This window comes from Rhea americana, unplaced genomic scaffold (genome assembly GCF_003343005.1).
Source record: "Rhea americana isolate MKP2758 unplaced genomic scaffold, rheAme1 scaffold_537, whole genome shotgun sequence".
Classification (NCBI taxonomy): Eukaryota; Metazoa; Chordata; class Aves; order Rheiformes; family Rheidae; genus Rhea; species Rhea americana.
The window spans coordinates 51,787-77,450 of NW_028186687.1; the positions used below are offsets into that span (position 1 = coordinate 51,787).

Consider the following 25,664-nt stretch of genomic DNA (forward strand, 5'->3'; position numbering starts at 1 on the left):
GAAGTGAAGGAAATTATTGTGGTGAGATGGAGAGGAGCTTGACTTGTGTGTACTTGCACAGAAATATGATTTACTTCTTTATTTATTTATGGTTATTTATTTATTCATAGTTATTCCCATACGAAGATGTTAGCATCTTTTACAACTGGTATTTAAAAATATACAGATCCTAAGGATTAGTAAGGCTTCCACAAAAATGCTTTTATGAAAGAGTGATCTTCCACTTAAAAATCACTGCAGTGTTTTTCTATAAATCACAGTGGTGTGGTATAGGGGACCTTTTTCTGTATTTTTTTTGTACCTCGAATTCACTCTAATTATAATGTACTGGACAAATTAATCAATATTGATGTAGTTATTAACATCTGCTATAGATACAGTTTTCAAAAATGCTTAGAATCTGCTTGATCAGAGGAGGGTATGTGAGACATACTGTGTAAGCATGTGTGGAGGGGAATCATAGAGTGGAATATATACCTTAAATCTGAATTTCTGAAAAAATAGAGGGACAATCATTGAAAATAATTTTACTTTGTATTTAAGATCAGTAGGAAATTAGTTTTGTAGATTCCTATCACACTTTAAGGAATCAGTCTGTTGAATGCAATGAAGTAGCAAATTTTCAAAACCCCAATGCAGGTCAGGCAACGTCAGCTCTGGCAGCCTAAACTTGGAGTTCAAAAGTAGAGAAATGTTTAGAACAAACATATGAATACCTGCCTATGAGGAGTTATGATCCAGAAGAGAAATCAGTTATTCAAGTAGTTCTGTATCATCTAAATAGAGGTGTAATTCCGACAACTACTACTTATCACAAGCGCTTTTCTCAGGTCTTTCGTTATTAAACTGGCTTATGGTAGTATGTGCCATGAAGGTATATCAGTGTCAGGCATGTGTGAGAAAATAGATGCAGGTAATGGCATTACTAATTACTAATTCCTAGCTAATTATGTACTACAAAATCATGTGTTTCCCTTGGTTCAAGCTCAACATGTACGCTGTACATGCCATCCATTGCTTAGCAACATCAAAGCATACTTTTTAAAGATAATGATCTTTTTGTTACTAGATCTTCAGACAAATGTGTTTTTCTTATTTACTGTGAGTTCATACCAGTCTTTAAAGGCCTATGCTTTCACCTATAAAGCATAATAACAAGCATTACTCTACCTTGCAATGATTTACATAGCTAATCTCTGATGTGTGTGTTACTTTTGAAAAACGTAAGCAGGTCTTTCTTTATGACAATTTTTGGAATTCTTATGTTAAGTAGTCAGTAAAGAGAATGGGACCAGCTGAAAGGGCTTCATATGTATGCATACCATGCATGACAATATCTCTTGGGTTTCACAGAGACTACTATTTTGCAAATGCTGTTTCACAATCTCAGAATATCTCAAAGTTATTTGGGAATAATCTCCTAACATTTTATGCAATAAGGTCTTGGTCCTTTTCATATTTAATAGTTAAGGTCAAAGCTGCTAGCAATTACTCTGTGCTAAGTTCGGACTAACTTCATTTGGTTGTTACACGAATGCTTTGGGAAAAAAAATCAATGTATTAAGGTCAGGTAGGGAATTCTTTGTATCTGTTGATGTGCTGTTTTCTGTGTAGTTATTTTGGTTTGTACTGTGTAATGTCATAATTGTATAATGGTGGCTTATTTCTGCAAGTCAGCCCGTGCTTCTGCATTCACCTTGTTTGCCTCTATGATCCTTCATAGGTTTATAAGTATATCTCAGACCAAATGTGTTTTGTAAAGGAAGAGTACTAGTATGTGCACCAAAAAACTTAGAAACAGTTATTGGTGGCATGAGTCTAGTGATAAGGGTCAGAATGCAGGGTCAATGAGTATCATGCTCTAATTAACTAGATCATTACAACAGGATGACCAGGCAGGCAATATAGGAACATCTCACATTGGAAAAAAAAAATAAGAATGGGAAAGTATTGTGGCTTTGTTGGTGGCACCATTTATGTCTAGCCTGTATTCTTGCCTTTTTTTTGGGGGGGGGAGGCAGTGTGATTTCACTGCTAGCCACTGCTGCAGTGATGATCTGTCATTTTCAGCAATGGTTTCAGTACTTTATTCTGGAGTTACTTTCCCTCTCATGCCTGTGGAGACACTGGGTAGTTTGAGTAGTATCTGTTCCTTGGCCTGTCTTTTCAACTCTGCCATTTTCTTCTTACCTTCTCTGTAGTTAAGCTTGTTTATTATGTCTTGGTTCTCATTGCAACCTTCTCCCTTTGATGCAGGAAGGAACAATCAGACTGACATATGGTTTAACTGAAGTTTCCTGCCCCAGAAGGCAGCCTGGCACATTCGTAATAATGAGCAGGCATTCCAGATCCTTGACAGAAGTAGATACAAGCTCTTCTGACTGTAGATTTCCTTTTACTACCATTCTGTGTGGCTATTGTGTGACTTAAAAAATACAGTTGCATGTGATACTCGTAACTAACTTTGCATGGTGATTTGTGCACACTTTTAAGGAAGCTGTAAGACCCAGGAATTCATTGACATTTTACATTTTTTTTAAGCACACTGCTTTACTTCTGGCCTCTTCCCCATATTTTGCACTTCAAAGTCAGCTTGCTAAATACATGAAGAGAACCAAACAGCGTTTGAATTGAACACATCTTGATACTGCTTTTAAAAGCAAGCATGTTTTAAAGTGTCTAAATCTAGTAAGCCTGTAACACTGTCTGGAGCAATCTCTCTGAGAGATTTCCCACATGGGCTTTAAAGGTATTAATGGTGGAATATCTTACAATCTCAGTTCAAGAACTTAAGCCTTTAAGAAATTCTTCAGCCTCACTGACATTGTAAAGGTTAACTATAAATGTTTGTTCTTTTGTTTAGCGGTGGTATCTGAACCTTTTCTCCTCTATCGGGTCAGTGCTCTGTGCTTCAGGGAAGTCAGAGTGTTAATCTGGGGGTTACTGCTATGTCAGCAGAAATTTACATCCAATATTAAGCAGACAAAGCAGATTTCCTTCTCCTGTAACTCATTAAATAACTTTACAGAAGCATTTACCTGTTCACTTAACTTTACTTTTTTCAGAGTTAGGAATGCAAATGATCACTGCTAGGAAGCAAACCTGTAGGCTACTGAGTTATGGCTTTTTTCTATTTCCATTCTGATTTCTTGTATGAAAAACATATGTTCAGACTATAAATAGTTTGTTGTCAATATTGAATTAATCATAAGCATTTATAGTAGGGAATCAGCAACAGAAATCTCAGTTATAGAACAGCTGTCAGCGTAGTCTCACTAGAAAATAAGCAGAGCTGTATGCATTCGGGGATTTTGAAAGGCCTTTTATTATTGCTTCAAAGTTGATATATTTGATAAGTATACCTTGTCATTCTGTTGTGTGTTTGTATGGAAGTAGGAAGAGAGTGAGATGCTTTTAGCAGTCTCATCATCTTGTAACTGTTTATAAATGTTTGATTCACACTTTCCTACCTCAGGCCGGCCCTGTAGTCAGTGGGAGACTTTGCATGATTTTCATGAGTATGGGATCAAGCCAACATCCAAAGTTTTAAATCTTTCCTTCTGTTCCAATGACAAATCCTTAAAATGTTAAAATATTAACTAAAAAGGGTACTGAGCAGAATGGTTTTAGCATTGTATTTTCAATTAAATTTTTATCTCAGTGAACCAATGAAATTCTTAAACTAACTCATCCTGTGTAATTTAAAAATAATTCAGTGAAATTCTGCATGAGCTTTTCTGTTACTAAAGTGACTTGATTTTGTGTTATACATTCACTTTGCTTATCAAACTTTTAAATAGGGTTGGTTGTTTATGACTAATCACATTAATGCTTGTGGTTCTGTGGTTGGAAGAAAGGAACCCTGGTGCCTGGGAACCAGGATGGAGGAAGCTATTGTCATGAAGTTTTTCAAAAAGTGCATTGGCAACCACTACTATAGGCACCTGGATAGATTTTTGACATCTCACAAGTGTGATGTTGTGTGCTCTTTCTAAGTTAGAAAAACGTGTATGATGGGAGGAACAGGAAGTGGTTGATTGTTTCTGTGCTGGATTGCAAGATTTCCTGCACCTCCAATGATGAGTGGAAAAGACAGGACCTTTAGATTTGATACATGGCCTCCAAAAATCTCTGGGGGAGATGGCAGTCTAAGATTAATTTGAAGTTAGTAGATTGGTTGGCAAGTGGCAAACTGTGCCTTATAATGAGCTGGAAGCTGCAGAGGTAAAAGGCACAGTATTAGTTCATCAGCATTGTGTGACCTAGCAAGCACATGAGGATGTACATCTGGGAAGAGGATGGAGAACTTCAGAGTCTGTATCCCTTTTTGTCCTTCCTCTCTGTACTCACACTTCCTGGCCACCCTCTCAGCTGTACTTTGTCCTGTGTTGACTTACTACACAGCTATATTGCTCATACCAAAGCCTGTGACAGGGGCTTTGCAGAGGAACAAAGCTGCAAAATAGTGAGCTACACATCTTTCATTGCAAAAATGAGGAAATGGGCTTTCCCCTGCCTCCCCACCTCAACTGGCAGTTCCTCTGCTGTAAGGGAAACCCCAGCAGAGGAAAAGCCAAATCTTCTGGTGTCAGCACCCTTCATACAGTAAGACAAATTGGAGGGAGAGACTGATTAGTGTATAGTGTTTTCTGTCCACTTTAGTTGGCTATTACTATGTGGTAAACTTCAGTGTTGCCCTAATATTCTTGGGACTGTGGCCAAAATGGAATGCACGAGAAAGTACTGGAACCATAACAGGCTCCTTCTCAAGCCACTTTCTGTTAAACTCAGCAGAAGCTGAGCATAACAAGGGACTGGGACATTCCAGAGAAGCAAATTGCTGGCACAGATGTTTAATGTGTGGTTGCAAGTAGCAGCTTCTTCCCTTTTGTGTAACTCTTACCATAAAAAATGCCAAGATGCACATCATCCAAGAGCATCTCACACTTAGTACTGGACCCAGAAAATATAGTGATAGAGCAATGGTGCAAGTTGTAATTATTCCATTTTTATTTGAATAAAACCTATTGATCCAGGGAAGAGCATTTGCTAAACCTCAAGAGGAAAAGCAGAGCTGGCTTTAAATAATTCAGAGCATTCAATGTTTTTTTAAATTCTCTTTCAAATAATGGGACCAAATTCATTTTTTGGCTGCCTCCAATGGCTTGAAGAGAATTACACCATTATTATTATATATTATTTGTGTGTTTGGCCCTGTAGAAGATGCACCAGGAATGAGTATAGTCAATTATATCCCTGGACTTACAGTTTTGACCTAAGTGCCTGAAGTTAAGCACCAATTGTAATATTGCATAAAAGGAATGTCTTGAAAATCCCAGGAAACAACCATGCAATGTGTTTAAGAGTTCTATGTAAGTGCTTAATTTTGCAGCATCTCGGTTTGCATTCATTGGCTGTAGCTGAAAATTATTGTGGCGGTCTCATGACAATATAAATGAGATTTTCTGGAGTAATTTTTGATCATCAAGGAATTTCTTAGTTATCTCTTTATTTAGCAAGTCATTCTACAGCAGTTCAACATATTTTGAGGTTTATTGGTCAAAGGTAGTGCTGGCTTTCCCCCCCCCCCCTTCTCCTATACCCTTTCATGAATATGGAAAATGTTTTAGTTCTTCATTTTATGAAAGAACATGTCTGCCTTTGATAAAAGACTTGCTGCAGTCTGCAGATCTGATAAAATCTAGTATAGTCCTCTGCAGTCCACTAAACTCTAGCAGAAACCTCTCAGCAGACTAGCCCACATGCTCCCTTTGCAGAGGACTGCAGTTTATATGTACTCATGCAAATGCTATCCAGTGCAGGAACTCAAGTTTCCTCACTTTATCAGGTAAACAAGCAGAATGTGTATTCTGGGTTTATGATCTTTTTATCCTTCTTTTCCCAGAGGGTTTCTGAATATGCAAAATAATTGTCTGCCAGTTTTCAACATTTAATGTCTTTTCGCACAGATCATCTGTAGTCAAAGGTCTTGGCATTTAAACAATTTTTCTGTTGTATAGATGATCTCTGTGTGTCATTTAAAAGATTCTATAGATTTGTAGAAGGATTTGGCAGCTCTGAATGTTGACAAAAATTGAGTAACTCCATTTAGACCCTCTTGTCACAATGGAGCCTTTAGGATTTATTCAGACAATAGTGACAAAACTAGCCAGATACACAGGTTTTTCAGCATGTTTAGCACAGATTAACAATGTTTTCTTTGGCTTTTGTTTCTACAGCCAAAACACCCTAATCCTGACTGGCGTTACTCTGCGTCCCTAAGGGCAGGAATGCAAAGGTATGTGTTGTGCTTCCTAATATGAAGGGGAATTCTGCCTGTGTCCTCTGTAGAAAGGGCTGCCTTCTTTCTGTCAGGCTCCTCTGGTGGCCTAGACTGATGATATCTGTACGCTGAGACAGAAAGCACCTGAGTTCTGCTGCTGTCTCTTTCAATTTACAAATGTTACAGATTCATTTTGACTGCATCTTATGCTATAACGGTGCTTCTGTAGATCTGCACGTTTGTGTTGTTTACTTCCTACTTTTTTATACGTTGGCTGTCAAGACAYAATTGCTACAATTATTGCATTATTTAACTGTGATTGTACACTTCATGTTTACTTTAAAGCTCCCTGTTGTCATCAATGCTGATATGTTTCAATAGTCTGTCTGCAGCATTGATGCATTTTCCATCTTACTGTCTCTCATTACCATAAATGTACACTGCTCCTGCAGGCATTTTATTAACAACATGGTGCAATCAAGGTGATTAACACAGTTAAAAGGACATTTTGAGGATATAAGACTCAGATTTTCATAGAAGGTAAAGTAAAGCCATTTCCAAATGTCCTTATGTCTTTAAAAATCCCTGCCTAACATCCTAGTCTCTGCTATAATTTGCTGCTCAGTACATCTGAAATATATATATATATATATATAAAAGCCATTTTTACAGAGCCTAGCTAAAATAATGTTTTTTTTCCCTCTTCTTGAGAAAATTAGCAAAGTGGTCTTATTTTCACATGTAATCTGATGTGATTAACAAGATTGCATTACATGCTTAGAAACTAAAAGGCTGCAAAAATTCCTAATAACACTGAAGTTCAGGACTTCCATGTTTTTCCCAAAATTTTTGGTGTAATGGGGCTGTGGCTGTCACCTTTTATCCATTATTGTTCTCCATTATAGAGCTGAAGACAGGCACTCCCCCACCCCCGAGACCGTTCAGGARTTTCTGTGCTTTCTGTGGGTGAGGGCACACTGCATCCTTGCAGCTAACTTTGGTCTGCTGTGTGAAAAGGAACATAAACTTCAGAGACTAGAAGGAAAAGAAGGAGAGTTTGATTCTGTGGCCTGTTGGGCAGAAAAAAACCTGGGTTTATTGATTTTTTTTCTTTTATATTCCTGCTTTTTTTTTTTTTTTTTTTTTTTTTTTTTTTTTTTTTTTTTTTNATTCCTGACTGCTTACTGCAAAATAAATAAAGGATCCAGAAACAGGAATTCTACTGCCTACCTGAGCATCTTCTCTACCAATCCACTTAGTCAGATGTCCTCTTGTGTATTCTCAATCTGGCCCCGTGGACTGACATTCCTTTCTAAAAGGAGTTCAAGATTTTGCCTGAAGTTACTCGTACAATAAATTAAAAGTCAAAGCTCATTTAAACCAATTGGTCCCACAGGCAGGGAAGCTAATGAAGCCTTTCTGAGAAACTGTGTCTGTGTCCTCTGTTCTCTCAAATCAGCAGCTCCTATCCCTCCCTGAAATCTCAGTATTTGAGACTTTGTGATCTGCTCAGCTGCTGATTTTCATATAAACAGTAGGAATTTTTTATAATTAAGACCATTGACATATGTCAAATTGGGTGAAATTGTAAATGAAGTTCAACACGGAGAGTGGAAATGAACTGAGAGGCAGATGAGCAGAGACAGGGACAGAGAGCACAGTCACAGAATCTTATTTCTCTTAGGAATCACACATAAATAAGCACCTAGTTTTGCATTAAAAAATAGCATATATTTTCTTTCCTTTCATATAAGGATGCTGATTAGTATGCAGCAATTGCAATGGTGCTTTCAAAGCCACATGCTCACCATGCAGCCCTGTAAAATTTAACTTGTAGTTACTGCATTTGAGAAGATGAATTTCTTTTTCTGAATTGCTCACCAAAAACATACAGTAACCCAGGAAAGCAGGGTATGTTAGAGTAGCACACTTACAGAAGCTCAGAACTAACTGAACAAATTTTTTGTTATTCATAACATCATAAAAACAAAGACTTACTTGCCAGCAACTTCCAATCAGTTAAAGCAAAACGGCTTGGAAATATGTTTGTTTTATGAATTATACCACAACTGTGTTTTAGTAAATAATCAAAAGTGATTTTTGCAAGTCGAGATAGCTAGTTTTCCCATGATCGAACAGAATTTGTTAGCATGATGCGATATTGTAGTGATACTTGCACAGTGACAAACGATTATAACATTTTGAAGAACAGCTAGGAAGGGGAGTGCTATAAAACTTAGGGCAGATGGAGACTTTATAATCTAACTATGATATATGCTTATTCAGTGCTGTGCATATGGAGGAGGCAGGAGTCTTACGTGGAGGACCAGGAGGGCCTGATCAGCAGTGGCCAACAATCTCCAGTGCTACTCCAGGTAAGGGTGTGAGACTATAGCATATAAAGGAAGAAATGATGTTTACTGAAATACACTTCCTAAGCATCAGTCTTAGTTTTTCTTTTGTCTCTCTCAGCAAAGTCTTTTTAAATTTATCTGTGGACTCAAAATAGCGTGGAGTAATTAAGCAAAAATACCTCTTTCTTTAGTTAGTTGTAGATAAGCACTGTAGCTGAGAATCCTTAATTCTAGCTCTGACCCCGCCTTTGGAGGATACTGGTTTGTGTAATCAAAGGGTATCAGTTCTGATGTTTCCATTCAGATTCAAAATTCCCATGACTTGGTCTAGAGTTGATTGCCCTTCATTTAAAAAGTGAGGGCACTTTGGGTAGGAAATTCATCAGTTCCGAAATTCATCAGTTCTCCTTTAGCTGTTTTTAAAAACCCAGTAAGTCTATTTGAATGCCTATTTTCTACCTGCCTTGGTGAAATGAGACATATTTTTGCCAACAATTTTCATTTACTCGTACACCATAACGGAAACAAGACAATTATTTGCTCATCAGAATAAATGACCAAAATACATTTTACAATGTAGTATCTTCATTTTTTTCCCTTGTTCAGTCACTGGCTGACTAATTCAAAACAGCCAATAAGAACTGACAAAGGGTCTTCGTTTAGTTAAAAAAAATCACCCATCATTTTTACAGTGGAGGTAATAAGATATTCTCACTTTTTATTTTAGAGCAGAAATGATATAGCAACATAGACATGGACAACATATATGTTGTTGTTACACTAGCAATTACACTAAGATGCAGTGCCATCTTTCAAAAATTTCATTTTGTGATTCATGTAAAAATTGTATTTGACAACCAAAATATGTGTGGTCCACTCAGATGAGAATCAACAAAATTGACAATACCTATAGAAGAAGTCATTTACATGCCTGCTTGACTAAATATGGGGAAATCTTTAGGCTTCAAGCAGGACTTTTGGGAAACAAAAATGAAACGAAATCCTACAGTTTGTTGAGACTGAGGAACAGAGATAACTGCATTAACCCTGGAATAGGCCAGATGGTGGGAGTAGATTGTTTCTCCTCTTTCTGTGGAATGAGACACCATGCTTGACATCAATAGAACTGCTCACTGGAGTAGCCGGTCACTGGTGTGATCAGCCCTTTCACAGTCATGTCCAAACAAGAACAACGAGATAACTCAAAAAAGGTCTCCCCTCAGTGGATGCCCCACTTAGGGTTGTAACCCCTGTGTGACAGCTGTGTGAGCACTGTGAGTCCTCCAGAAGGTGAATCACAGTTGACAGAGTGATCAAAGCTATTTCTCCTGACATGTTATTTGTATCTGAATAGAATTACACCTGTGTCCTGATAACTCCACTCAGCTGAGGAGTGATGCTGGTATTACCGATCTGGGTCAAAGGCCCAGAAGTGGGGTCTCCAGCAGAAAAAATGTAAAGCCACTTTATTAAATCATTTTAGGTGCAAAAATTTCTCTTGGCTTAAACGAGAATTTTACCTGGATGAAAGATTGAGGAGTAACTTCAGGATTTGCATTGGTATTGGTATTGCAGAAGGGTTATCTGCATAAACAGATTTGGAAACTAGACGTAATTGGCCCCTAGGCTATAACTACCTAGTTATCTTGTGCTCTTCCTTCTGTTGCAGGCTTTGAAGGAAGACACAGCTTGTTCACATTATGTAACTGTTATGTGTGTAACTGTTGAGCATGCATTTGAAAATGTCACCACAAACACACTCTAACCTTAGCAAGAGGTTTCCCTCCCTTAACAACAGGTTTCAGCTCCACTAGTCACCTTGAACTGAGCACTTAGTACATTACCTCATACAAAACTCAGTGTCGCTGCAAAAATTCACCCAGATACTTGCTGGCTGGTAATACCAATTTCTAAGGACCCAGAAGTATTTGGTAAGGTAGAATGTATATTTTTCAGAAGCTTTATTGCCATTTGGGTCTTAGAGCTCTGTTCCTCTAATGGGATTCCTCTGTGCTATTCTTTTCGGGTCTAATCATACCTTAGGAATCTAAACATCTCCAGGTCTAAGTAGCAGCATTAGCCTTTGACTTCGGTTACTCTTTCCTACTGGTGGCCATGCTAGTAAATGAAGCACTATGCAGTGAATATGTATCTGCCACACACACTGCTCTATATGTGTTGGTGGTTATGAAGAGTTGAAAAATGTATTTTAATGTTAAATCATAACTTGAGTCCATCATCATGGATCACATTTTCAACAATTTATTGTGCTAGTTTAGATGATTCTATCTCCAGCTTGCCACAAATATTTGTTTCAATGGTTCTCTATTTTTACTGCGTAGGTTCATGACTTGTGATGTTTTTCATCAGGTTATCATACACAACAGATGCTATTCAGTAGAAATTCAGCTCATTAAAGGCCAATCTAGTGATAGCGTCATTAAAGCTTTTGCTCTTGACATGTCATTTGCATCTGAATATTTACACCTGTGTCCAAATAAACTCGAAAATAAGCTCTTCGTTATCTCTGTTATCATCCGCATATGTGGCAGCTTTAGGTCTCCATTTCTGATTGCTATAAACCACTTCCAAATCTGTTCTGTGCACACGTTCCACGCAGTTGTTTTAGTCAGTTGATTACTCCCAAACACTTTGTCATTAAACAATTCATTTAATTTAACAAGCTGCAAAAGTAGTGGATAAGATGCCTCACAGAGACAGATTCAGAAAGTGAATCCAAAGATGATGTCATAGGAATGCTTTAAGAAGGATGAACAAGTCAAGTGTTAAACCAGTAAATTCTTAATTCCTAAGACATCACTTTGCTTGATCATCATATGTTGTATCAGCAAATATACTTTCTCCAAGCAAAACCTAGTCCGCATTTGCACTGACAATACTTCCATTGATTTTATGGGATATTTTACCCATGCAGTGGAGCAGATCTTGATCTGGTATTTTAAAATTGTCTTTACATTTTCTTATGCACCAGTTTAATTGCTTGTTGGCTCGTGGTCAGGACCCGTCCAAACAAGGTGGGGCAAGAAGACTCAAACTTCCCTTGGGTAGAAGATAGCATTGGGTCCAGCTGTGTGGGGCATCTCATTTGCCCCATTTGCTGCATGGTCAGTCTAGGATCCACAGACAGGGTTCTAATTTTGGGTCTGCAGCATCTGAGATATTTGGTAATTATTTCAGACTTTCTATAGGCGATCACTAATTTGTATAACCTTTATGTTCTGAGTGCCTAACACAGAATAATTGTAGCCTTATTTTCAGAAATGCTGGAAGCTTGTAATTGAAACTAAAATCAATGGGACTTAAAATCAATGCTCTAAACATACAACACTGAAGATTTTGGAAGAAATTAGACCTATGTAAAATTCAGAAAGCAGAATTAGTGGGCATTAGATAAATCTACCTGTATTTCTCTGTGCTCCAGGTTCCAATCTACAACACAGAATTGGTAATGCAATTTGTTTCAAAAAACATTCTGAAGATGTATTCATGGCACACATAACCCTCAGGAGAATTTTAAGGTTTTGTGAAGAAAAAACAACCATAAGGAATTTTTAAGTCCTCTCTTTGATATAGGCTTTATGTGTATGCAGAAAGTAAGGCACTAGGCTACACATTCACATACAGGAAAAAAATAGATTTCCATTCAAAGAATGCCATGAATGAATGAGAAAAGGGTGTTGTGAAAAAAAATTGCATTTGAAATATGCAGGTGTCTAGGGGAAGATCATGGTTGAAATACTGGTATTTGTGGTATCATGAAGTCCATGGCAAAAATCCCACTGACTTCAAGGAAACCAGGATTCCAGTGCCTTTTCATCTGAATACACACTGTGGGCTGAATTAAGGTTGCATAGGCAAATGCAGTCCTAAGATATGATAATTTTGTGCTTCTGATTTTGCAGTAGCAATATTCTTCTAGGTATTTCTGTCCTTTTTGTTGCCTTTTATAAAATTACTTTAAATGTAACCAGCTGTGGAAAGGAGATGTTAGATTTGATTTTTTTAAAGCACGCTTAAGAAAAATGAAATTATATTGTGTGGTAATCTATGGATCTCAACATGGGTAGTCCTCTGTACTTGAAATTCACAGCACATACGTTGATTGCTTTGGCTAAGTAACTGGTAGTAGTAGTAGGCTGCTATTCCTTAAACAAGAGAGGCAGTTTAACAGTAGGTTTCATAGCTGCTTGTAAAGGCAAGGGAATATTGTAACTAAAGAACTCAGAGTTCAGGTCTGGTTTTGAAGTGGACGGTTCATATGCATATACATATATATATATATACATACACACACACACACACACACAACCTTCATATAAAGATATGTATGTCCTCATGCCCCATTACCCCAATTCTGACTCTTTCAATGCTTGTCCTCTGAAGTTTGTCTCTACCACAGCTTTCTTCTCTTTATTCACTGTTTTTCCTGCAGTTCCTTGCATCTTAACTCTCTGATCTTCTCATTTTTTGCAATGCTGCTTAAAGATCTTCCATGTCTGCATGCTCTCAGACTGTCCTGAGAGACTGTGCTCTTAGGTTTTATGCTTCGTACCACAGTTGGTCTGGAATAGATTTCTGTAACTGAAGATACTTCATGCTTTAACCAGCTACCATGCAGAGGAGGTCAGTAAGTGGATGGAGCATGTGCTGTAGAACAAATGATAACTGCTGAAAAATAGAATTAAAACTAGCTATAAATACAGCAAATTAACAAAATGATCTGAAAGTATTCTGTGAAGCAATAAAAGGTAAGGGGATACTTGGATGGATTCTGAGGAAAGTGTCTAAGAACAATGTGGTCAGAGAGAATGCCTTGGAAGGAGAAGGAAATATTATAATAATCTAGTGTAAGTTTCTGCATAGCATAGTTCCATGTTTCACATGGTAACTTGTATGTCAAGCAAATTAATTCTGGCTGAACAAGACCATTCCTTCAGAAAGATGCACTTTCTTGCAACGGAACAAAATGAGAATGGCCCAGGTGACAGATGGAGACATTAGTGTAAGCACAATAAAAGCCAGAAAAATGGGACTGGGAGATCTGAGAAGGGAAATCTAAGTGCATAGAGAAGGGGAAAAAGCTGAGAATACACAGGTGAGCAGAGAAGATCTGGGAGAGAGGGGAAAAAACATTAGAAAATGATGATAGAAGTTCTACGGGTGGCAGATGGCATTGGGAATGGAACAGAGTAGTAGACCCTTAAGTGAGAACTGATAACAGGTCCCTGCGAAATAAAGGTGGCACACCAAGATTGGTTAATAGATTCTGAGAAAGGGGAAAGAAAGCTGAATTGAGGTTGGCATTTCTTTCCACTGAATGCAATGTTTTGGTCTCTCTGTATCTTTGAATTCATTTAGCATCACTGCAGAAGAGAATGAATGATTTTTTTAGTTGGACCCTGCTACAGCAGTCAGAGTTCTTGAAATTCAGTAGGCATAACACTCCTGTAATAGCTCACTGGGAGGCCACAGTGTTGTCACAAGGATCTTGGTTTCTGAAATGTCTTTCTAAAAATTCTGTTTAAAGAGAAAGAACCCAGGAAAATAATAACTCAGAGTGTTAGGAAACCTCACGTGTGACTTACTTCATATTATATAGCTTTGTGTTGTGTTGTAAATTGAGAATTCTTTCTAAATATCAGTGAGTTTCCATCCACCTTCTTCAAATGACTTTCCTTATTTATAGAAAAACAGCTAATTAAAGCTCCTCAGCTAGCACAGCAGTCATTAAAGAGAATATGCAGGGGCTGTAAGTGCTACTTCTTTCAGACTACTAAAGGTTAATTTACAAATAACGGCACAGAAGGCTGGTCTGGTTTAGCTTTATCAGTTTATGATTAAGGCTGTAAAACGTAATAGCCAATCAGCAACCCAGAATATATTACTGGGATCATGATTTGTTCTATAATGTTGCAGTTGTTTAAAATGGAAAGAGCTAGAAAGTGCAGCTGTGCACATTTGTGTCCTGAATAGTGATTTTTGTTAATAACCAATTTTCCACATAATTTCATAATTCTTACTTCCAAGACCATATACACCTATGTATCAAAATATCCATTCTAAGAACTTATCTTTCTGGTCTTAGAAGCATTGCCTGAATGATAACATATGTAATATTTTAAAGGAGAATATAAGAAGTACAGAACAGCCAAGTCATTCATGTTGTTTGCAAAAATCAGTTTTTGAATCAAGGATCAATAAATGCTCAAAATGAAAGTTATAAGAAGTTTAATCTGATCTTAAGCCTACATAGTAAAGTATCATAAAGATTCGGTTCATGGCCTAAGGTAATCACATAAAAAATCATCCCCATAAAGTGCACTAAAATCATTATTTACAACTGCAGTATCTCTGCCAGCTCAGCAGAGTCTGGAAAAGGAAATCGTGCTGATTTTCTCATATAGGATCTGGAGCAGTGAGACTGTACTTAAATAGGAATAATCTGCTAGTACTATATAAGACTTAAATCCTTTCCTTTTAATTTATGTTTTGACCTTGGTCATTGAAATCGCGAGTCAGCTCCATCTAGTTGCTYAAGCCTTCGTGGTGATGCTCAGTCATCAGAGTTTTTCCCCCATTCCCAGAACACTTTATTCCCAGGACACTCCTGGCACACCTCCCATTCCTCTGTTTTCCATTTCCTTTTCCTCCATTTTTACCTCTTCAGTGTTACCTATCTGGTTTGCCAAGTGTGCATATCTCTCTTCCATATTCCTCTTTGGAATTTGTTTATTCCTTTCACCTAATCACTCTGGTCCCTTCCTACTCATCTTTCCTGTGTGTCTCCCCTCTATATTGTTATTTCATGAGCACTCAAAAGCAGGTCACTGGCTTGGCCACACATGACCTTTGCTATATTTCGCATCAAACTAAGGCTCTCTTGTAATAAATGCTTCTCATTTCTGACAGCCTGCTGGAAGTTGGAGAAGGCTGAGAATTTCAGATGCTGTTTGGTCTGAAGAAAAGCATTTGAAATTGGAAAGATTTTTCAAAAAACATGTCAGAAAGATTTAAATATTTATATGGTAGATGCAACTTGACATTCTGATTATTATTTTAAAGAAGCCAGTGATCTTTCTGACCAGGAGCACACACTGCTTCACCAGATGCAAAACATGGTTGAAACAGCAGTTTGGGCTCTCAGAATTTGCAACCACGATTAAGAAAATGAATAGACTAATTTAGATTTCTGTTTAGCTGAGTGAGTAAGCAATGAAAGAGGAGAAGACATTGTATTTTGCAGAAACTGCAGTCATGATCTACCTAATGTTAAATTTACTTTCTCTTATTTTGCTGTTCTCCTCTTAGCCCTAAATAAACCCCATAATTTCCTTGAAATTACATATATGATCCTTATGGCATGGCCTATTATTTTTCAGTGGAGGATACAAACTAAATCAGATGACACAGATGAGAGATTTAAGAATGTGAGATATCTTTGTCCTTGCAGGATTATTGTAAAAAAGAGGACTCTTCAAAATCTGAAAAAGGCTAATYCTGGGCACTTCAAATTTGTGTAATCTGTTTGTCTTGAAAAGATTTGATATATTTGACTAAGCTTTTTAATTCATTTTGTCCATGAAAGGGACTGGCCTTGGAAGAGTCTATATTTTCATAGACTGTGGAGAATTCTTAATTCAACCTGCTGCAAAGATTTACAGAAAAAAAAATTAACCTTTCTCCTTAGCTCTGGCCAGTGCTGAATGTATCTGTGCATCATGTAATTTAATCAAAGTAAAAGCCCTGTGCATGAAAACCTTTTCATTCAGATTAGGGATGTGTTTGTCCCTGACTGGAAGCAGCTGTAATGATGACCGTGTCTCAGTTACGGTCTTCACATAGGATGATTGTTCTAGTGCAAATTTCTTAAAGATTCATGTAAGACTAGTAGCTGCATATGAGATACTAATAATACAAGACACTTGCAAACTTTCTAAATCCCGTAAAAGCTAGAGTGACAAGAGATAAGAGGCTAGTGGCTTTCTAGGACTGAATAGTGTGAACTAGATGTTCCCAAACTGTGGACAAAAGCTGCTGCTGCTGCCAGAGGAGATAAGAGACTGTATGTAGGCAATTACCAGCTGCACTAGGAAAAAAAGCAGTAGTTTCAAACTTGGTACAAGTCACAGCACCTGTACGTAGCCAGTCAGCCTGGAAACTTCGTTTCTGGCTCCAGATATTACAGTAATGGAAAACAGGGAACTCAGGGCAGGTGCTGAGATGTGGCTGCAGACACATGGGAGGAGGGCAGCCGGCAGAAGGGAGGGCTCGCGGTTGGAGAGTGATGATGCAGAGCTGTGCTTTACATTAGCTGCTGTGTTTCTATCAGGGTTTTCCTGGGCAGAAATACTAGTGCAGGAGCTATGGGGTGCGTGCATGGTGAAACCGAAACATCTGGGAACTGGCAGGCTTCCTGCAGGTGAACAGCCGAACCAGCGTCTTCAGACATGGGCTTACTGTTCAGTGTGAAATGGAGCAGTGTGTGCAGAGTGAACAGGGGATTCAAACCTGTATGATGAACCCTTAGGGATCAAACATGCAAACGACCAGTTTCAGAACTGGCATTCAGTGCAGACCCTTATGTTAGCTTATATCTGCTAGGCCATTGCCAAGCAGGGTCTAGCTGGCTAGGAGAACACGTAAGTGACAATAACTCCTCACCTACTCCATTTATCCTTTCCTAAGACATCCMTTTGCGCTTTCAAAATGGAAGTTACAGCTGCACCTGAAGAACGCTTCCCTTTTGCTAGCTCATTTGAAGAACACAGAAATATCTCTTGCGATGTACTTGATTTTGATTATTGATAATTTTATTATCTCTATAATTGCCAATAATTGCTTAACTAGTCAGATACCAAACACTCCAGATACTCAGCAGGTTTTGCTTCCTGATTAACCTAGTGTGTAGAAGTTATTTATAGCCCAAATTATGGTGGGAGCAAGCAAAAATAGGCAGAACCCTTCTTAGTAAAAATTAGATTTGGCAGACAATTTAATTGATTACTGAGCATCTGGAAGGAAATGTAGGTTTTGTAGTTAAAAATTATGCCCAATTTTAAAATCTAAGCAACTTTTGTACTTATCTGACTGTCTGTGGCCCTAGGCTTGTCCTTCTTTGTGTTCCTGAGAACATTACCAGTGATTTCATGTCTTGCATGCCTATGGGTAAAATTCGGCAGCTATGTAGAAGACAAGAATTTTGTTTCCTGTGCCTATTATTTTCCCAGAGGTTTCAAAAATAAATAAACAAATAAATAAACAATCACTCTCTTGCAGCTATACTACCTTGGGTTATGATCTTGTCAGAACTTGTAAGCTAAACAAATATTTATCTGGTCAGTACTTGGGGGAGTTGATGGTAATCAAATTGTTTCCAGATGAGCTTGCAGCTGCTTTGTCCCTGTTGTGTCTCCCTTTTCTGATTGTTTTTCTCTCCACCGATGTACTTACTGCTGTGGTCTTAATTTCTTTCTTTTTAGATTCTTTTTAAAGGAAAAAATACTAAAATAAATGTTAAATTGACGTATGATATTCATGATTCCAGAGAAATTTCAACCCTACTATCTCTTTCATGTGTATGCAATTCACTATCTGATAGAAAATAGGCAAATAAAAAAAGCAAGCTCCTTGTTCTGAGAAATTTTGATCTAGAATATAGTTATATGTTAACTGATGGAAGAAGCAGAGGGTAAGGGAGGACAGACTACTTAGTGGTATTAAATCCTCCTCTAACAGGTATCTGCCTATGTGCAGCACTTTGCTGCACGTAACAGCCTGCATAACTGCAGGCTGCGTAACAGCACATAAGGGCCATGAATGTATTTTTCATGTGTTTATTTTTGTAGTCTGCCCATCCTAACAGATAGAATTGGGCATTGCTTCAGTAGCAGTTATTAATGTTGCACTGTGGCAGTGCCTCTCAGTCAGATGACCCCCTACAAAGTCCATACAAACAGCAAAAAAACCAAGCCTTGCCTTAAGGAATTTGCCATTTACATGACCAAGAGAGACCAAGTCTGAGAAAATAAGGGAAATAAAACGATCATTATCCCGTTAAAAATAAACAAACAAACAAAAAGAGCAAGACATAGAAAAAAATCAAAATGATTTTCATCTCAGAACTCCCTCTGGCAAAGCCAAGGACTGGCTCAACATCTGCCCTCCCCACAACACTCCCGTTGCAGCAGGGGTAAGGAAAGAATAGCAGAGCTTTAAGCAAGTTTCTGATGCTGTCCTTCCTCACACCTTTCCAGCTTGCTGAGCCATAAAGAGCCCTTTAGGTCAGGGCTTCCTGAGCACTATGTGATTGTTGTCTCAGCCTTTCTGTTTCACTGCTGTGCTTGCAGGCCCTTCACATGCAGTGTCAGACCTTCAGTAGCTCTGAAGTCCTGCTTTTAAAGAGTCGGGCAGACGCTGCTTCAGATTCTCCTTGGCCATTACATTTCTGTGGTTTACACCTCCTTGATCTCTTTGCCCTATTTCTGCTGAAGTGGGACTGGCAAAGCAGAGCTATGCAGACTAGAGCAAAAGATGGAGCTCCACTAAAATTTCTATTTTTCCTGCACGTACACTGACTATTTACATAACACTGGCCAAGAGATGCTGAATTTCGTGTGAGATCTAAACTCTTATTCAGACACTCAGTCATTACTTGTGTGCACTCAGAGGGTGTGATGAGGGATGTAAAACAGTAATAACAGCATGCAGATGCATCCTCTTCATTATGGGGATTTAATTCTCAGAAAAATCAAGGCTCTAGCTGTGGATGAAATGAATCTGAATGCAGCTTCTCAGCTCCTGTCTTGTGTGATTACAGTCACCCATCCCTAAAAGCATTCCCTCTTGGCATGCACACACAGCTTAGAAGTTAAATGGGTTGACTAGGAAGGGGGGGGGAACAAAAAAAAAAAAAAAAACTTTGGTCTTGTGGAAATTGTGCTTCTATGTTTGTGCTGAGAAAAACGTGTGCTGCTTCTGCTTGCACAGGTTCAGAGAAGCAGGGGAGACCTTTGTAGCCTGTGGTATCTTGTGTGGAGCCTGCACGCCCTAGCTCAGCATGCAAGCTGTGCCACAATCAGATGCCAAGAGGGGACCAAATGCAAAACTGAATACAGCTAGTGCTACCAAGGAGGCAGGAGCTAGAACAGGATTCACTGGCTATATTTGGAACACGGTGAAATTAAACAGCTTATATTTTGACCAAATTTGTTACTAAGAAAAGATAGAGTGCTTCATCTGTTGCTGTTAGTGGCCCTGTTCTGTCAGCTGTTGGGAAGGCAAGTAAGAGGTATGGCTTGGGAAGCAACTCCTGCACTTGCAGGATGGGTTCACAGGCTCTCTTGAGATGTTTACCATTCTGTTGCATAGAGAGGGGTGGGATTTGAGAGGCTGCAAAGTGAGTTCAGGCTGCAAGTAAAGGTCAAGCCTCACACAGGTAATACTAGAGTGCACTTAACTCAGCCTGCTGGCTGGGCTGGGAGTGGCGATGTTTGAGTACCTAATTATGCAGCTAATTTTCTTAGGCTCCTTTAGACTATTAATGGCAGGAGAGGTCCTTCCCTCTTCCCTCTGTGCATTCCTCCCTGGAGCTATTAGACCTAGCTGATGCATTTTCCCTCTAGCTATACTTTCTTACCCTGTAATCTCACCTCCTTGGCCTAAAGCCTGGTTCTATGAATTGCTCTCCAAGTAGTTTCAGTTTTTTAAYGTCTAGGTTTTTAACACTTCTAGGTTTTTTTAGGGAGTCACTTGGAAATCAAGAAACCATGGGCTGAGCTCAAAAATAATCAAGAAATTCCTGAACCTTCTTCAATTCTTTTGATTTGATTTTCTAGTCTTTTTATTGTACACAGATCACTTGAATATGGTAGCTGAGGTTAAGAGAAGAACAGGATGTGGTAAGATTTGGAACAAAATCAGAGGGTTTGAACAAAGGTAGTAGTGGAAAGAGCTGTATTAAAATATTAATATTTAAAAATTCAAATATTAATATTTTAAAATGCACACTGGAAAATGTCCTATCCCATCTTCCCTTCAAACACTGCACACAAACTTTAAAACATTTAATTTAAGACATAAAATCCAGCCTGGAATTTTGATTGCAAAGGAATGTTATACCTTAAACACCTCTCAGGATCTGCAGTTGCAAATTACATTCCCCTCCCTTCTGCTGTCACTTCATCACTATCCCACACTGTATTGCTTTTCAGTGATCCTGTATGCTCCCAGTAGCAACTACTTGTCATTTTATTGGTAAATCAACATGCATTCCTATAGCAGTATTTAAGTAGTAATAATTACTAACCACAGGAACTGACTACTTTGTTTTCAGTGTTACTAGTACCATTTCTAAATGCTCTTGTTGTCATCTCAGACAGTACAAGCAGACAGAGTAACTGTAATCAATGTCTTTCCAAACACCTGGAGTCGAATGTATCCCGTCACATACAGAGGGTAAGCTGGCCCAACAAAATATCCTGCAACTGCAGCACAAATAGGCCATCAGAAGGCATGCAGTAAGAAAAGGAGTGTGCTAGCACCATGGCACTCTTTAGGTTTCCAAGCAGGTTGTTCTCTCTAGTTATTGTGCATTACTTCATCTCTTCATGGCAATAATTACCAGTGCTCGGTAGGTTATTATCTTGCTATGCAAATTTATGCTAAGGAGGTAGCAGAGGGTAGGTAGCAGAGGTATGACTGGAAACGGAGAAATGAAAATAAATGAATAGCATTATTCTCAGATGCCTTATCTGCCTCAGTTATTCCCAGACTTCACAGCAGTTGGCATAAGTAAAGCACTCTGGACAACATCACTGTCTACTTTCCCTCCTGCTGTTTAGCTTATTTCCTTCAGGGCAAGAAAGGTTAGAGATTTTTCGCAAAGATCACATACTGTTGTTCTACCCTGGCTCCCTGTCTTTACCTCTCTGAAGAATACAGGTGCAGTTACATAGTAAAACTGTTTTCAGCAGTTAAGCTTGGAGGCATAACAAAGCACGTTTCTGTTGTTCTAAACTGTAAATCGCTATATCCATCTCAGTGTACAGACTTTCAAACCCCAGCTAAGTGTAAGAGAGCTGGCAAAGGAACTACTCACCTCTAGGCTCACAGACAAAATAATTTGATGGGCCTAATCCAATTCCCCATTGGCAATTTATCACATCAAAGGAAACACCATCACAACTGACACTAATTGGCAGTCCCAGCAGAAAGGCTGGTGGCCTAAATCCATACAGGTCCTCTTCTGATCTCTTCTGAGGCATGTTGGCTAGGCAGCATGATAGGAARCTTGGATCATTTCTGCCAGCCTTGTATCTGTTATCAGTGTAACATGATTTTTCATCCATGAATGSTGATTTTATGTTTGCTCATGTCTTGATGTCTTTTTGTGAATCTTCAAGTTATATACCAAATCTAATTTACAAAGCTTAATCTTTATCAGGATTTACAATTAGCATCCTTATTCCTGGCTAGTATTTCTCTTTATGCAGGCCCCAGATGATGAGCAGCTGTAATAGACAGGATAGAAACTGCATGTAGGTCTTTCATAGCTTTGAACTGAGGTCAGCCCTGGGTGGAGATCTTCTTTGATGATAATTTCACTGTAATTTATGAATTTTTCTTTCCATTTGTTCATTTCACCTGATTAATTTGAATTACCTTTTATTTTAAAAGTTCGTCACAGTTCTTTAATGTAGACTGAAAATCACCAGAGACTGGAATGCATATAGAAGTGAATAGAGGTATTTCTGCCTACAGTGTTGTTTGCTACGTATAAAGCTTCCAGGCAGGCCTTAGAGCACATTACATTTATATATTTAAAAAAAAGATAGAAAGAGGCATTTAAAGAGTCTAAAATATCTCTTTGAAAGGAGTTGCAACAAACCTATGTTAAACAAGTCCTTAGCACAAAACTGCTGCTAAGTGTGCCTGCAGAGTTGCTAGGAAACTGTAACAAAAAAATCTCTTCTTTGTTAAGTACATAGGAATATCTCAAGCATGACAAAATTTTACCGCTATTCCTCTTTTCCTTGTTATTAATGTGACAACGTATATGGAGGCTAGAGAGAGGAGAGAGGCTGTATAAAGAAGAGCTTGGAGGGGGTACATGGAGGTTGATCTCTGTTTCTATGTTTGTAGTCCTACCACTATTGCAGGCTTAGTGCAAATAATTTTTGTTAAAAGACAGACAGTTTCCAGCTTGATACTTCCATGCTCTTATCCACTTTGTACCCCAAGAAACAAGGTGGCAGCTGGCAAAGAAGATAGTGAGACTTGTAGTAAGGAAGAGCTTGTGATTAATCACTAGATAAAACACCATTTCAGGCAGACTGTGTAGACCGTATGAATGGGCTTCGTGTAGTTCCGTATCAGCTTATACCAGTCAAAGTCCGTGCTTTTTTGGTTTTGCTTTATCTTTTAGTGCTTGCCATATGATCCAGTCCTCTCTCAAAGCAGCATTGGGTTTGTTCTGATTATACAATTAGCCAGTTAAGGCAGCTGATCTGGCTGAAGAGACTTTTTGTGTAGGTTTGGTTTTCAACTCAACTACCTGATGATGAGAACTAGTACTGGCACAAAGACAAACAGATCAGACTTTTTTTCAGTTGTGCAGAACTGCATGTTCAGAACAAAGGATTGTTGTGCTTATAGAGAAACAACCTTGTGAATATATAGCAGGCAGAGGRAACAAGAACTGATCTTGCTGTAGAGTTGATCATAAAAGACAATGAAGAGGAAAGGAAGATAACGGTTTTCATTATTTCAGTGAGAAGAACACAAACAATGAATAAGATACTTTTTCCAAGATTAGTGAAGCATTTGATAAGAGGGTTGAGAAGCACAGTAACCCTCTGACAGAATGAATTCTCATAATTCGTTATTCTCATAATAACGTTATTAATTTACTTGAGATGAAGAAGTAGAATATTGAATAGAGGAAGCTAGAACTCCAACACTGGAGACAATGAATTCCAAAAGTAGGGATGAAGTAGACAGACTACCTCTACGCTATGTTTAGGTTATGCTCAGCATGCACAAATCCTCCATACTACAATGATTTTGGAAAAATACTGACCATTTCTCCCATTTATGCTGCCTGGTTTGCCTAAGGCCAACCTCAGAAGAATAAGCCAGTGATTTTAGTTCAGCTTTAGGGCCACTGCAAAATAATAATAATAATAAGATAAGATAAGATAAGATAAAAAGTCTTTAGCAAAATGCATACAGATAGTGAAGTGCTGTGTTGCTTAGGAGAAGGGTAGGAATTTTCACAGCTATGAACACAGAACTAGTATATCAGCTCAGCTTGTAAGAAACTAAGAATCAGAACAGAAACAGAGGGTGAATTTGCTTTTACCCAAACTTCAGTCATCTACAGTGTAAATGACAGCATCCAAGTTGGTCACCCAAACTCCTGAGCTGGACAACCAAATTCCAGTGGAAAGAAATGACGTGTTTACGTTTGGTTTGTCACTTCCTAGAACAGATGGCTGAAACAGATCAGGTGAATTATGTCCACCAAGTTTCTATTTCACTATTATTCAAGAAGCGTATATGACTAGCTGAAATGTTGAGATCTGTGTTTTAGACAAAGGCCAAAATACACAGAGGCATGACATCTGCATTCTTAGTTAAGGCAAAGAAGTTTGCCCTGTGTTGGGGAAGACAAGCTGCATAAAACACAATATAAAGAAACAGATCTACTCTGAGTCTGGATTCTGTAGCTATCAGGGAGAAGTAAGGGCAAGCATACGCAGTGCCTGATGATGTGGAAACTTGCAGTGAAGAGGAGACCTGTAGTATGATTTTAGCAGATCCAGACATTATCAGTGGATACACTTGTTAGAAGAGAGCTGCCAGGCATTCAGCTGCTGTACTTGCAGCTAGTCTATTTGATCAATGACCAATTCAATTTCAGATGGATTGTGCTGCCAGCTGCAATACAATCAGCCACACAGATAAGCAGCAGTATTGAATTGGAAAACATGACCAAATGCTGGTGTTGTATAACAGGACTATTTAATGGCTAGTGGGCAATTGCAGGCTATCTAGAAGAAACCCACTAACCATGAGACACTATTGCTTGGAACTTATCATAGCTGGCAGGGTAAACCTTGGATGTGATTGCAGTATTGCATCAGCATATTCACAAGAAGAGAGAAAGAAGTCATGGTGGGTTCCACCTACCCTTCTCACATACTCTAAGGATATGTCAATATCCAGTGCATAGTGCTGATGCCGAAATAGTAGGATTTTTTTTGTATCTTTGATCTTCAGTTTTGGATGCACAGCTATTCACTTTTTATGTATTGGGTTAGTAGTTAAGATCAGCTCAGATGCTGATGAAGCTGATGAATAGGTATTCTAATAGAGCACAGCTTGCTTTTTGCTCTGCCAGATGTTGAGTTTGTGGCCTTTTGGTCTCTGAACAAAGCAATTCTACATTCACAGGGAAGCTAAGGAGACTAGAGTGGATTGTTTGTGTTTTGAGTGGCCTCTATAACTTTGAGGAAAGGCAAACTTTGCAGGTTTTTCAGATACTGAACTTGTGGTCTGAGACTGCAATTTTATGCCATTTTATAAATATGAAAAATACGTAACATAGGTTAAAGTAAGCCAAATATTTGATTGCTGAAACAAATTCAGTATTTGTGAAAGGTGGCAAATTGCTCCACCAAGCAGTAAGGTCTACTGTTTACTGTAGTGGGGAAGAGGTGGGTAGCAATTTGTCTCTTCTTTACAGACCTACYTGAGGCTTCTCTTTGACCTGAAAGAACCACGTTTAGCAGCTACTGGCTCTTTCGTATCTCACTCTTTAATCCCTCTGCTGAGGTTGTAAATAGGGGGAAAAAATGCAGTTACTGTTATCTGTGGTGTGGAGCTTTTATCCATCCAGCACTTGACAGAGACCCACCAGGATGTATGAGGTACATGAGGGGACGTAAGTGAAAGGCTCCAAGTCATATTAATCACCAAAACCTCTAAAGATTTTGAGAGAGTAAATG

General features: G+C 38.5%; 1 protein-coding gene across 2 annotated transcripts in view; it reads left to right on the forward strand.

Annotated features, from left to right (window-relative positions):
* The window catches only part of PCDHAC2 (protocadherin alpha subfamily C, 2), a 48,153-nt gene that overhangs the window by 3,513 nt on the left and 18,976 nt on the right, over nt 1–25,664 (forward strand). For both annotated transcript variants that reach the window (XM_085318461.1, XM_085318462.1), the window contains exons 2-3: nt 6,240–6,298; nt 8,570–8,658. In XM_085318461.1, the coding sequence (XP_085174587.1) occupies nt 6,240–6,298; nt 8,570–8,658 (148 nt within the window). The remainder of the gene's footprint in view (nt 1–6,239; nt 6,299–8,569; nt 8,659–25,664) is intronic.